Source organism: Mastomys coucha, unplaced genomic scaffold, assembly GCF_008632895.1.
Source record: "Mastomys coucha isolate ucsf_1 unplaced genomic scaffold, UCSF_Mcou_1 pScaffold16, whole genome shotgun sequence".
Classification (NCBI taxonomy): Eukaryota; Metazoa; Chordata; class Mammalia; order Rodentia; family Muridae; genus Mastomys; species Mastomys coucha.
In genome coordinates, this window is record NW_022196898.1 from 33,020,886 (window position 1) to 33,035,147 (window position 14,262).

The window sequence follows — 14,262 nt, forward strand, 5'->3', positions numbered from 1 at the left end:
TGGAGAAATAGGTCCAATATTGTACAATCTATATACACTGTCAGCTTGTTTGTTCATGACAGTGTCTGGCTGAGTATAACATAAGGGTCTTGAAATCTTGTTTCTCTTATCTCAGCCTCTCTATTAGTAGTATTGTTTATTTCATGTTTTTAAACTATACTATGGTTTTCAGAACAGCTTATATATTTCAAAAATATTTATATACCCAAAAGAAATGTAGACAATTAACTAGGGAGGTGGCTTGTAAGAGAACAACAAAGAGTGAGACTGAATGTTTTGCTTGACGTTTGTAACTCTTGTATCAAGTTTGAAGAAGAGGACTTTATAAGTTAATCTTTCTCTGAGATGAATGTTTTTCCAAATTATCACAGCTAATGAACCAAATTCTTAACTTCAGCTAATGTCTGTGCCACCCTTCAAGCAGAACCATTGTTTATTGAAATAGTTGGTGAATGACTTTATGGATAGACCATCTTAATACATACACCACTTCTTAAATGAATGTAACCTGTTCTCTGTGGGCTGAGAATAAAGTCACTCACTCAAGTCAAATAGTTTTGACCATAGCAGGAAGTCTGTATCCAAAAATCGTGCCTACATTTTATTTCTTGGTGCAGCAGAACTGTCAACACTCAGCTTAGCTACGATGGAGGTAAAATTCTTTGGTGATGTGAGGGTCAGTGAAGCACAGCCTTATTACAATGAAACCCAATGTCTAAAAATTGTTCTTATTTTGGGCTTGTACCACAATAAGAGCCAAGATTTTAAACTCTACTAAATACAAAATAAACAAACAAAAAGTCTTTATATATTTATGTTCATTTAAGAAAATAGTAGTAGTGGTGTATTATTTTGAAATATACAGTTAATATGTTTGGAGTTATTTAAAATTTATAGAGAAAAATGTATTTACACTATTGCTATAGACAAGCGTCTATATAAGACTGTTAAATTGATGTTTTATATCAAACAACTTTTATAATACTTATTTTTATTGTTATAATATTTTATAAATTTTAAGGAATATGACAAAAAAGATATTGTAGGTATTGAAGGGGGGGTCTCTGGGAGGAGTTGGGGTACAAAAGGGAAACAAGAATGTGATTTAATTCTATTTACTTAAAATATATTTTTAAATGTTAACAAATTCAGATAAATTGAAGTCATGTAACTCTTCTCATCATAATGCAATAAAAGTTTAACAAAAGCTTTGCAAATATTAATTAGCTTAATCCACACAATAACCTAATAAAACTTATTTTATTATTCCTCGTGTAGCAACTGAGAGAAAATTAAGAACAGAGAACTTAGGAGATTTTCAACCTCAGGCAGCCTGGCTCCAAGATTTATGTTTCTATTCTGTACTAATAGACACACATGCACACATTTATATTATTATATAACTTATAGAACACAAACGTACCGTCTCTTGCCGGCCAACTCTAGCTTTCTCAATGCTCTTCTGTAAGTCCGCATGCTTCTGGCTTCCCTCTGACAGCTAGAGAGAGATTCAGACATAGAATGAGTTGCTGAGAAGCTGCCTTTAGAAGACAGACTGAAACAGACTACTGGCTCAGCTGTGTTAGAAAAAATATTAAAGGCTACACTGAAAAGTTTTTTCAATTTTAAAAGAATTATGAATCATTAGAATTAAAGAAAGGTGTCATAGTTAGGGTTCTTATTGCTATGATGAAACGCCATGACCAAAAGGAATTTGTGGTGGGAAGGTTTTATTTGGCTTATGCTTCCTCCTCCAAGTCCATCACTGAAGGAAGTCAGGACAGGAACTCAGGCAGAGCAGAATCAGGGGCAGGAACTGATGCAGAGGCCATGAAAGGGTTCCTCACGGCATGCTCAGCCTGCTTTCTTATAAAGCCCATTACTAACAGCCGAGGATGGCATCATCCACGATGGGCTGGGCCCTCTCCACCTATCAATTAATTAGTAATTAATCCCCACCAATTAAGAAAATGTTCTACAGCAGTGGTTCTCAACCTTCCTAATGTTTCGACTCTTTAGTACACTTCCTCGTCTTGTAGTGACCCCTAACCATAAAATTACTTTCATTGATACTTAATAACTATAATTTTGCTACTGTTTTGAATTTTAATATAAATATCTGTGTTTTCCAATGGTCTTAGGTGACCCCCGTGAAAGGGTAATTTGAAATCCAAATTTTAAATTAGGGTAGGTTGAAAATTGCTGCAGATCTTATGGTGGCATTTTCTCAATTGGGGGTTCCCTTCTATCAGATGACTAGCCTGTGTCAAGCTAACAAAAAACTAGACTGCACAAAACCTAAATGCTTTCTTATTTCATCCCAAAAAATAATACCTTTAATTTTTTTTTTAAAAAATTTGTTGTTTCTGAGACAAGGCCTCACTATGTAGCCCTCACTAGCCTGGGACTCAAAGAGAATACTCTGTTTCTATTTCTCTAGGTGTTGGGACTAAAGGCCACACCGCACCACACCCAAGCCTGGGTAGTATGTCTTCAACACTTTTATATAATCTTTAGCTCTTTGCCATCTCTATCCACAAATAATCTCTACCTCAAAGTACTTTAGTTAGAAACTGGATTTGAAAATTAAAAAATATCTCCTTTAAAAATCTCTATTTAAATTTCATTTCACTTTGACTAAGGTCACTCCACACTACCATAGGTTGTTTCATGTAGACTTGTACGGTGCACTTCAATAGGTCTACAGCTCACTTGTTCCCAATGAGGGATCTAAGAGGAACTGCACTCCACATATTAATCTCTCAGAGGACAAAGACTCTGTTACCTGCTGCCAATTCTAGACATGTTTAATTGGTTAATTAACTAGTGTATTCATAGCCTGGCAGTGGTGGCACATGCCTTTAATCCCAGCACTTGGGAGGCAGAGGCAGGCAGATTTCTGAGTTTGTGGCCAGCCTGTTCTACAGAGTGAGTTCCAGGACAGCCAGGGCTACACACAGAAACCCTGTCTTGAAAAACAAACAAACAACAAAAAACCCCTAATGTATTCATCATACACAGCTTAAAAAGCAGATAAATCCATATGGAAGTCAATCCAGACAGTGAGTATGGAAGTCCACAAGCATATCCCTAGAAAAGACTGACAAATTCAGAGTACTCCTGACCCCTTAAAACTGTGACTCTCAACTGATTCTGTGAGTAAATAAATAATTGCAGCAAATTCCCAACACCCAATGTCTACCACATCTTTTACTATAAGCTAAGAAATTTCAGACTCTGGAGAGAAGTCTCTTTAGTATCTTCCATGTCTCTGTCACTCTGCAGTCACAGACATCTAGGGAGTAACTGAGGACTGCATTCATTTAATTTATTAGCTGAAAAGAAACTATTTATATTGTGAAAAGACTTCTCACAATATAAATCTGGCCATACAGAGGGAGATGGGTATTTAAATACCAGTCTTGCTAAATTCAGAAAGAGCATCTTTAGGAAGTGGGTAGCTCTACTGTCAGGACGCCTCAACTGTTCAAAGTGCGAGCAGGAAGCACCACCAGCCTCCTTTACTGCTTCTCCAGGCTCCAGCTCTGAAAGAGCACAAGTCTACAGGCCGAAGAGACATCGCAGATGAACGGTTGTGCCTCTTCTAGAACTATCTTAAGTTAGAACAAAACACATGCGGCAGCTTTCTGAGCCAAAACAAGCTTCAAGGCTTTAAACTTAGCAACAAGATCCAGTTCTTCAATGAAGATTCCAATTTTTTTTTAAACCTCCTAGTTTAAAAAGTTAATATTCTATCCTGAAGGATCTACCTAAAATGATCTTTAAGTGTATACACCACTTCAATTCAAGAACAGGGGAATCCTCCAATTAAAATAATGCATGTATATATTTAAAAACATGGAAGTTATTTATAAAATAAATTAGACACATTAGCCTTAAAGTTAATAATTATGTAAAACAAACATGCTAACATACATTTTATATATTTTTTGAATGAAACACTCAGGTACATGTCTATTTATAATCATGAAGTTAAGTAAACATGAAGCACTACATTCATGAGTTGTCATGTTAAATATCTTTTTTTCTGCTGGGTGGTGATGGTGCACACCTTTAATTCCAGCACTTGGGAGGCAGAGACAAGTGGATTTCTGAGTTCGAGGCCAGCCTGGGCTACAGAGTGACTTCCAGGACTGCTAGGACTATACAGAGAAACCTTGTCTCAAAATAAATAAATAAATAAATAATCTTTCTTTCTTTCTTTCTTTCTTTCTTTCTTTCTTTCTTTCTTTCTTTCTTTCTTTCTTTTTTTTGTTGTTGTTGGTGGTGGTGGTTTGTTTTTGTTTTTGTTGTTGTTGTTGTTTTTCAAGACAGGGTTTCTCTGTATAGCTCTGGCTGTTCTGTCCTGGAACTCACTCTGTAGACCAGGCGAACTCAGAAATCTATCTGCCTCTGCCTCCCAAGTGCTGGGATTAAAGGCGTGTGCCACCACTGCCCAGCCATCATGTTAAGTACCTTGGTAATACAGGGCACAATCTAAATGACAGGATCCCAGATGCTTCTGCTGAAGGCTGCTGGTCCTTGTGCGTTTGCATACACTGACCCAAACCCATGGTAGCTGCCGCTCTTGTCAGGCTGCCTTTGCCATCAGGCTTAGGATGTTCTGGTTTTAGGTTTTTGCTTGCTTTGATCTTATCTGTAAGAAGTCACAAGGCTATACTTCCCAATAGGCCCTGTGGAATGAAATCAAACCAGGGTTCTGAGGGGAGTGAACTAAGACGTTCGTCACTGAATGCAGGTCAGTGAGCCAGTAGTTCTTTAGCAGGCTGCTGACCCACCTCCTGAGCTTCCAATGAGAACACTGGTAGGGCTCTGCCCACAACTTGCTGAGCACTAGACAAACACTGCTACTGAGTCATAGTCCCAAGAATTTGCACTTATATATTTATTAGATGATGCTGATCCTGCTGACTATGGGTTCACATTTTGAGAAATACTGATATAAATAAAATTTTGTTTTCTCTGAGTAGCAAAACCAACTGAAATACATAAGATATTAATAATAGAAAAATATAATCTAGCTTCTAAGAAAAAGAAAATTACTACTATTCATTGTTGTTTGAACTAACAATATCTCCATTTATCTCTCTATATTTAGAAACTGAAAGCCCACACTTACAAAAAACTTAAAAAGATATTATCTTATATTTTCAAAAGGTATTCACCACAAGATTCCTTTAAAGATGAAATTATTCTGGTATATTTTTATAAAGTAAAACCAGAGTCAGCTACATATTATACTAAATCTGTCCCCATATGTCACTAAGGCTAATGACAATCATTTTTACAGACTAGTATGCCAGAATGAACAGCATCAACTGGAACAGTAAATAGAAAAAACAGGTTTCATCTTTAGATTTGAGCCTCTAACACAATTCTCTTCTATGAGCACACTGGAGACTGCCCTGTCCCTAGACATGAAAATACACACAGAAAAATACAATAGTCCCACTGCATACCTTCTTAATAAGTGCATCCTATGGCTTTACATTCAGACACAGATCAACATAGGTAACATTTCAAAATGTAAACCAGACGGACCTTTGCATAAGGCTTTACATTCCACTACGTTCAGATAAATGTCAAATGTGTATAAATATAAATATATATACATACATATGTACATGTTCTGTATTTATTTATATTACACAGGTTCTCACTATATAACAGTGACAAGCTGGGAACATACTATTTAGACCAGGCTGGCCTCAAAACTCAGAGGTGTACCTGTCTCTGCCTGCTGGGTTTAAAGGCGTGGACCATCAAGTCATTCTATGTTATTTTAAAAACAACTTTGTTTTTCACAGCAGTTTTAGGTTCACAGTGAGCTGAACAAAAGCTAAAGATGTTCTCACGCATCCTAACCCTACATGTATCCAGCCTCCTCGCTATCAAAATCTTACACAAATGGTACATTTATCACGAGGCATTACTATCATTGAAGTCCAGGGTTCATTAGGATCCAACACTGCTGCTGTGTACTCTGAGGGTTTTACCAGTCTCACAGAATAGATTCCCTGGTCAAAATTCTCTGTCCTCTATTTAGCCATCCCTTCTTTTCCATAGCCTGGCTTCTTTCACTTAGCAATATGCACTGAAATCCTACTGAACTCCAAACTGTCCTACGGCTTATGATAACTAATTTCTTTTCATCAGTGAATAATATTCTAGTATCTGGGTAACTTACAGTTTGTTCCTCCATTAAGCTACTAAACACTCTTCTTGCTCCCAAGTGTGAATAATTATAGATAAATCTTACAATAAATATCTGTATAGATTTTGTACAAATGTAAGTTTTCAACTCACTTTGGTAAATAGTAATGGACACAACTGTTGGGTCATAGGGTAAAACTTCATTTACCTTAATAAGAAACTGCCAAACTGGACAATTTCTGTCCCAAATGGACAGTTCCTTTACTCTGTACCCTCCCAGCATCTGGGGTCACTAGTGGCCATGTGTATGTGTGAGTGCCTGCATGTATGTGTCTTGTGTTATGTGCCTGGTACCCATGGAGGCTAAAGGCAGGCATTGGATTCCTTGAAACTGGAGTTATAGGCAGCTGTGAACCACCAGGTGGGTGCTGGGAACCAAATCTGGGTCCTTTGCAAGAGCAGTCAATGCTCTTAGCTGCTAAGCCATCACTCCAACTTCTTTTAATTTTTTTTAATTGTGGAAAAGAGACATAAAATGAATCCTTTAACATATTGTATTCAATGACATTATATCCACTCAGGCTGCTGTACAACCACTGCTAGTCTCCATTGCAGAACATTTTCATCATTCCAAACAAACTATCCACTAGCAACAGCTTCCTGTTCCTGACCCTTCTACCATGTGCCCACCTGTGCTTTAGCCCAGTCTAAACACCTGGCATAAATGGAACCATACAATATCCGTCTCTCTGTACCTGGCTTACTTTACTTATCATGTTTCAAGGATCATCTATGCTGCAGCACACACCACAATTCCATTCCTTTTTAAGGCTGAATGAAATTGTGTTACACCACATTTTCTATACTTACTGATGGCCATTGTCGTCTCCCCCACTGTGAAGAATGCTGTTATGAACACAGGTGTACTGTTTGAGTCCTTACTTCAAATTCTCCATTCCTTGCTAACACTTTTTTATTATTATTATTGTGATAATGTCTCTCCCACTGGGTGTGACATAAATGTTGAACTTATATTTTGGGAGTTTTGACGTTTACCAGCAGTAAAGAATAGGGTAATTCCTTGCAAGTTCCCCCAGAATGGATACTGCCATCATTTAAAAGGTTGCTGACCTTATAAAACTCACATGCATTACTGTTTTATTTCTTTAATGTTAACACCTGCGCACATATGATGTGTGTATGTGCACATGCATATGTCCATGCCAGGTGCACACTTGCCATGATGCTCCTGTGCAGGTCAGATAGCAAGCATGAAAGTTGGCCCTCACTTCCTACCTGGAGACAGGGCCCCTTTGTTTACTTCTGCATCTGTCCACAAGCCTCCAGGGACAGCATGCCTCTGCCTAGCCATGCGGTGGGTTTTTGGGATCACAGATTTGTGCTATCTCACCCAGTTTTTCATGTGTTCTGGAGATCTGAACTCAGGTCCTTATGAATGGATGGCAACACCTCTCTGGATGTTCTAACCTTGCATAGTGAGATTATGAATTTAAGGAATGCTGCTCTGCTGGGCTTTGATGCTGCAGATACTGCTGATCAAATTATTCATGGCCTAAGGTCACTACTTCCATCTTGGTCAAGCTTCAAGGATGGCATACATAGCTTGATCATGCTAGCCCTTCTTGTCCTGGGAATACTTTTATTCCTGCCCATAGTGGTAAAGCTTGCATGCTTCTGACACTCTGCCACCACCTAGTGGCAGGGCATTACGGCCTGGCTCTTGTGGACGGGTCTTTTCCAAACTGGTTGACTTACAGGGGAATATAATTTGGTAGAATGACTCTCGAAAGCCTGTATCTCCTAGGAAACACAGAATAGTGTTTGGAGCAGGTACTATGGAATTTGATAACCAGTACAGGGCCATTCTCTTCAACCACACCATGAAGCTCCTACAGCAAAGAAGAGTAATTTCTAGGGAAGTCTGGAAGCTTAGCCTGAAGCTACCTACTACAAGAGCAAAGCAAATAGTAAGCATTTTTAAAAAAGAAAAAAAAAATCTCTGATAACTTAAAAGTAGTATCAAATTCATGCATTTCAACAGCTGTAACCAGACTATTTTTAAACTATTTCAAACTGTTTATCAATAACATACATGTATGTTCCTTCTCCCATCTCCAATATTTCAGTCACCCTATCTCTGCAAATAGTATTTAATTCTTAGTTATCTGGGACAAGAGATAGTAATAATATTCAACTTAAAAGCATGTCTTTGTTTGAAGTGGAGGACAGAGGCTTGCTGTGTTGTCCAGGGTGGCCTCTAAATACCCTCCTACCTCAGCCTTCTGAGCAGATAGGATGCCCAGCTTAAAATGCTTTATGGAGCTTAAAAGGCTCTAAATACATACGGATGTTATTTGGCAGAACCTCTTAGTTGCTTCTCTGAAGCCCTTCTTTCTTAAAGAGCTCCAATTTCTGTTCAGACTGGAGTGGTAATGTGGTCCAAAAGAACAGGATACTCCCCAGAACAATCCTTCAGTGTAAGCCTGTCAACTCAGACTTAGCCAATGAGACATAATCAGAAGCCTGCTTGGGCAAGGGGGCATGCTGACATTTTCCTCTTGTACAAAAGATGGTGTGTGTGGGGGTGGGGAATGAAAAGAGAGAAAGGGAGGAAGAGGAAGAGATGGAGAGACAGAGGGTGGGGTGGAGAGAGAGAGACAGAGACAGAGAGACAGACAGAGACCGAGGGAGAGGGAGCGAGAAGTGGGGGATGGGCAGTCTATTCTCTGGGCACTATTGAGAGAGTCCCAGTAAGTACTTACAACCAAACAGGGAAAGAGAACTGTTAAAGGCAGTCTAGATAAAGGGTAGTGCAATTAGCCACCCTTGAGAAGGCCACCTTTAGCTTCTTCCTCAGATAATGAGTCCCTATTAAGTAAGCCAATTTGAATTACTTTTCTCTCGTTTGTTTACACGTACATAATGTCAACAATAGAGCGGGAGAGGGAGACAGCTCAGACGTTAAGAGGGTGGACTGCTCTGCCTTAAGACTCAAGCTGCCTATAACTCCAGCTCTAGGAGACCTGACACAACCACACACATATATGAAGAATTAAAAGTAAAAATGTTAAATGCTTTAAGAATATTTATAGTGTTTAGTTTTAAGTGGGTAATATACAAATTTATTTTAGAAAAATGCCAATGTGACTATTTTTAAAATATCAGGGCAATGTGAACTCTGTAACTTGGAAAGTTCTTGCTTGCTAATGTCTATCAGAGACAGATCTGAAAAAAGCTAACGGGGTAGGAAAAAGTAGATGCATAACCTGTAAAATAGACACTACAAATATACTAACCAAGTTGGCTGCTCCTAAGGGCCTGGGAGAGGGTTCTTAAGGCTAAGGAATATCAGCTGGGCTTGGTCAGAGACTCAACACAGGTGGATTTAATCAGGAAGAGACCCAAAGAATCTGTTGACACCAGCAGAGGGTGCACAAAGTGGAATGCAATCTGCAAGCTGAGATCATTTCAGGCGTCAACCCGGAATGTAATCAAACTCTGAGAGGGCAGTCTGTGGCAGTGCATACAGTCTTAATTTGCTGAAGTGACGCCATAAACTTGGACAGAATTTACTAAAGTGTGTTTCATGGAACACGAATATCTCAAGGAAACAGGATAAGGAAGACTTGCATATTAAAGGCTCAGAGAATTCAAATTAGTTACTTTTGTGAACCCAGGATTCAAATTGGTTTGATTACAGAACCTCCTTCTCAGTAACACATTGCATGTGTTACACGGGATCCTGTCAACTATAATTCAGGCAAAATGTTAGAAAAATGAAATGAAGTTAAAAATACACACTTAATTGTTCCCACGTAACATTCATTCCCAAAGCTAAGTTTTTTAAAAAGTCAAGATTACACCAGGGTTCTAATCATCATGACTGGTTGCTGGAAGTCATTGTTACTGCTGAATGTCATCAGGTAGAAGGAAAGGGAGACCTAGGGCAGGGACAAGGCTCCTAGACCAAGTGCAGAGCACGTGGGACTGAACCCAGGCTCTGATGTAGCTGAAGGCAGGGTGCAGTGATTAATGTGTCTGTTCAGCACTTCACCTATCTCTATGTATCTCAGTTACTGCGGTCCATGCTACCAACAAAAGATGAGCAAGCTACAGTCCCTTCCCTGAAAGACTACCTGCTGTGGTGGTTTTAATTCCACAAAGGCTTCTGCATGCAACAGAGTAAGTGCGAATACAGTCTCTGTGATGGTCGCTGCTGCTGCTGCCTGTTTCTAGACTACACTTGTCGCCATGGGAAGAACTACTGTAAACCCTTTCTCCCTCAAGCTATTTATTTCAGGTATTTTGTCTGGTGGAAGTAAGTAACATGACTGTGTGGTGACAACACTGTGGACTACGCCATGTCATGGCGATGTGCTGCCAAGTGTCTTACTTTTATATCCTGCATGTCAGTCGTAATGCTTGCCACAGCAAACATTCACTAAGCATTCATCAAATGAACTTCAACACAGGTAGTACCTGTCTTTATTTAAAAAAAAAAAAAAGTTCTAGCCAAAGTAGACCTACTCTTTGAAGACTCAATTTTAGCTGTAAAAGTCTCTATATGCCTATTTCTTTCTAAACACTGGCGGTGGCGGCGGTGGCCAAGACTCCACATTGAGAACATCTCTCACTGTCTCCAAAACTAACACAACAAAATCCAGCTTCGTATTCTTTCCCTTTTCAGGATGAAATGCTTACTATACACCAACTCCTAGAAAGGCTGACCTGGACTAGCCTCCAAACCAAATCCTGAATGAAGAACTACTAAAGTTCTGGGGGAGCGACTTCCTAATTCTTACCTGTCTAAAAATCCATTGAATACTGCTATACAGCTGCTGCCATGTTAATTAAGTTCTTATTTTTAAGAAGTCACATGTTTTAGTTGCAAATTTAAAATATTGCTTGATTTATAAAACGTCAATAAAATGCATACATTTCCTACACTTAATTTCTATGTGTACAACTCAGTACTGCTAAGTGCATTCAGGCTGTTGTAACTAATCTCCAGAACTGTTCATCTGTTCAACAAGACCTCCCTCCCACCCCAGACCTCAGCAACCTCAGTTCCACGTTCTGTGTTGAGTCTGGCTATACTTTATGTCCAATTCCAGGGGAGTTATCTAGTACCTCCCTGAAAGACACATGTACACACTGTACACACAGCTTGGGAGCAAAATCCTGCCACACTCCTCAGGGGCATAGACTCTCTCACACTAAGTGGGGGATACCTGCCCGATGGTGTTGCTGCCCAAGGAGAGAGGCTCCTCCATGTGATGTGTCAGAGCCGCCATCCTTTATAAGGCTGAGTGAAGTCAGGATGGTTGTTTTAAGAATTAACTTCAAGGCAGTTCTTGACTTTTAGCAATTATTTTATTCTATTTCTAATTATACTGGGGGGAAGCAATTTGCACTTGAGTCCAGGTGCCCTTGGAGGCCAGAGGTGTTGATCCCCCTGGAGCTGGAGTTACAGGTGAGCCATGAGGTATGGGTGTTAAAACAAAACTCAGGTTTTTGTAAGAACAGAATCAATTCCTAACTGCTGAGCCACCTTTCTCCAGCCCCCTAACAATTTCTTTCCATCTTTTAGGATACAGAGAAATGTCACTTCACTTGGGAGTTTCTTCTTTTTTTTTTTTTTACTCAAAGTAATTTTATTGCTTGTGTACACAACAGCATTTATACCACTAGAGCAGAGGCTGTAGATGACTCATATTTCTAATTGGGTGGGAGCACCCGCTTAGTCTTATAGTATCGAGCCAACCGGTGAATTCTGCTCTCTATCAGAATCAGGCGGAATTTAGCATCCTTGTCCTTTCTGTTCCTCTCAAGGTGCTTTCGGACAGCAACTGCTTTCTTAATCAAGTGGTAGAGATCCTCAGGGAGATCAGGGGCAAGGCCTTTGGACTTAAGGATTCTCAAGATTTTATTCCCTGTCACAAAACGGACCTGCGCCACACCATGTGAGTCCCTCAGGATCACACCTATCTGGGAGGGAGTCAGGCCTTTCTTGGCCAATTTGTAAATCTGTTCCTTCACGTCGTCTGATGTCAACTTCAGTAGGGCAGTGCCGACTGGGACAGGCCCTTCCCGGGAGCGTGCATGCGACCCATGATGGCGGAGGTCAGGCAGCAAAGAGACTTGGGAGTTTCTTTAGGCTACACACAGAGTCATTACAACAATGACTTGTAAGAGTGATCTGGTCATTTCTACTGTCACTTGAGCTAAAATTGCTGCTTCTAGTATCAAATACCAAAACATGAATTTCAAAAGAAATGAGATAGCAATGTGCCTTGCTATTTGCAGCATCTCTAAGGCCAGCTTTTCCTGTCTCTGGAATTTCAATTTATGAGACTACAACGGCATCACAGCTACTTAGAGAGGCCAGTTTAAAAACCATTTCTTCAGTCCAACCTAGATATTTATTTAAGCTTTGTAGAAAAAATTACTATACTTTGAATTACTTTCTGCAAAATCAGTAATATCTTAACCACATTAAGCAAAGGGAGAGAAAATAACAACACTGTCTTCTAATGCTTATAATCTAATTGTTTTAACCACATTAGAAAAAAATATAAATTTATTCTGGCAGGAAATTTTGAGTTTCCTCTGCTTGGTGTACATAACAAAATCAACCACTAAGACATCCCATAATAGTATGACCTCAATGTGACTTCCAACTTTATGCTTCCATGACCACATAACAAACAAGTCTCTGCACATTCTTTCTAAGCTAAATGTCAACTATGCACTGAGTGTAATTCTTTGTCTTCTCTTAACAGCATGAGCCACATAGTGAAAAAACATAGATGCAAATTTTCCTTTACCATCTCCTAATAGTGTCTCCTTAGGCAAGTTTTCTGATATGTAAAACACAGTTGATACCAATAATGATGCCTCACACAGGTTGAGAACCATAGGCTATGCAGTACCCACAAGCTCTTAACTAAACCTCCCTAAGCAGACACCAACAGACCTCGCCAACAGTCCTCAAAGCCTCCTCACACATCTCCATTTAAACCAGCAGTTCTCAACCTGTGGGTCATGGCCACATGTTACATGTCAGACATTCTGGGTGTTACATGCCAGACATTCTGTATTTCAGATATTTACATTATAATTTGTAACAGTAGCAAAATTATAGTTATGAAATAGCAACAAAATAACTTATGGTTGGGGGTTACCCCAGAGGTAATTACAGAATCACAGCATTACGAAAGGTTAAGAAACACTGATCTAAACCTATCCTACCTTTCAGCTCAAAACAACAGTCTCTAAGAATTCTTTGTTAACTCTACAGATTTATCTAATCTCTGTGGAGGTTAGCACATGACACAGAGAGCTGACAGTTGGTCAAAAGCCTTGTCTTTGGGTGTGAGATTTCTCGGTTTGGTGAAGGCACTTGCAATCAAGCCTGATCACCTTCCATATGGTGAAAGGAGAGAAATGTCCCCTGTGAGTTGTTTTCTGATTTTTACACATGTGCTATGGCACATACACACACCCCTATACATACAAATAAATGAACAAACACGTGTGCTGTGGCACATATATACACCCTTATACACACAAATGAATGAACAAACATACACGTTTGCTATGGCACATACATATGCCCTACACATACAAAATGAATGAGTAAATAAATAAATAAATAAATGCTATTTAAAACTTTTAAGAGCCTTGCCTTTGTCCTGGATTGTATAACAGAAAGCACAGCAGAGCTGAGCACTTGCCGCTACCATATTAAAAATTATACAAGTACATTTTTATAGTTTTTTGTTAATTATTTCCAAATAAGTTAGATAACTACGCCTTATCAAGGAAACTGCAAATTCTCTAGGCACAGATCACCTATTCTTTATCCTCAGAGAATTTACCAGCACATGGCAAATCTCTATGGAGGTTAGCACATGACATAGGGAGCTGACAGTTGGTGAACTTAAAACAAATTACAGGAGTAACTGGGACCAGTGGGACCAGGCAGACAGGAACTCCGCTAGCCCAGTGACTTGGGTTCCTTCTGGTCTGTCTGGGCTGGGGTCCAGAGCAGACCTTGGGCGCAAG

General features: G+C 39.4%; 1 protein-coding gene and 1 pseudogene across 3 annotated transcripts in view; both read right to left on the reverse strand.

Annotated features, from left to right (window-relative positions):
- Positions 1-14,262, reverse strand: part of Mnd1 (meiotic nuclear divisions 1) — a 72,253-nt gene that overhangs the window by 34,522 nt on the left and 23,469 nt on the right. For all 3 annotated transcript variants that reach the window (XM_031374208.1, XM_031374209.1, XM_031374207.1), the window contains one exon: positions 1,424-1,498. In XM_031374208.1, coding sequence (XP_031230068.1) covers positions 1,424-1,498 — 75 coding nt within the window. The remainder of the gene's footprint in view (positions 1-1,423; positions 1,499-14,262) is intronic.
- Positions 11,823-12,308, reverse strand: LOC116093048 (annotated as a pseudogene).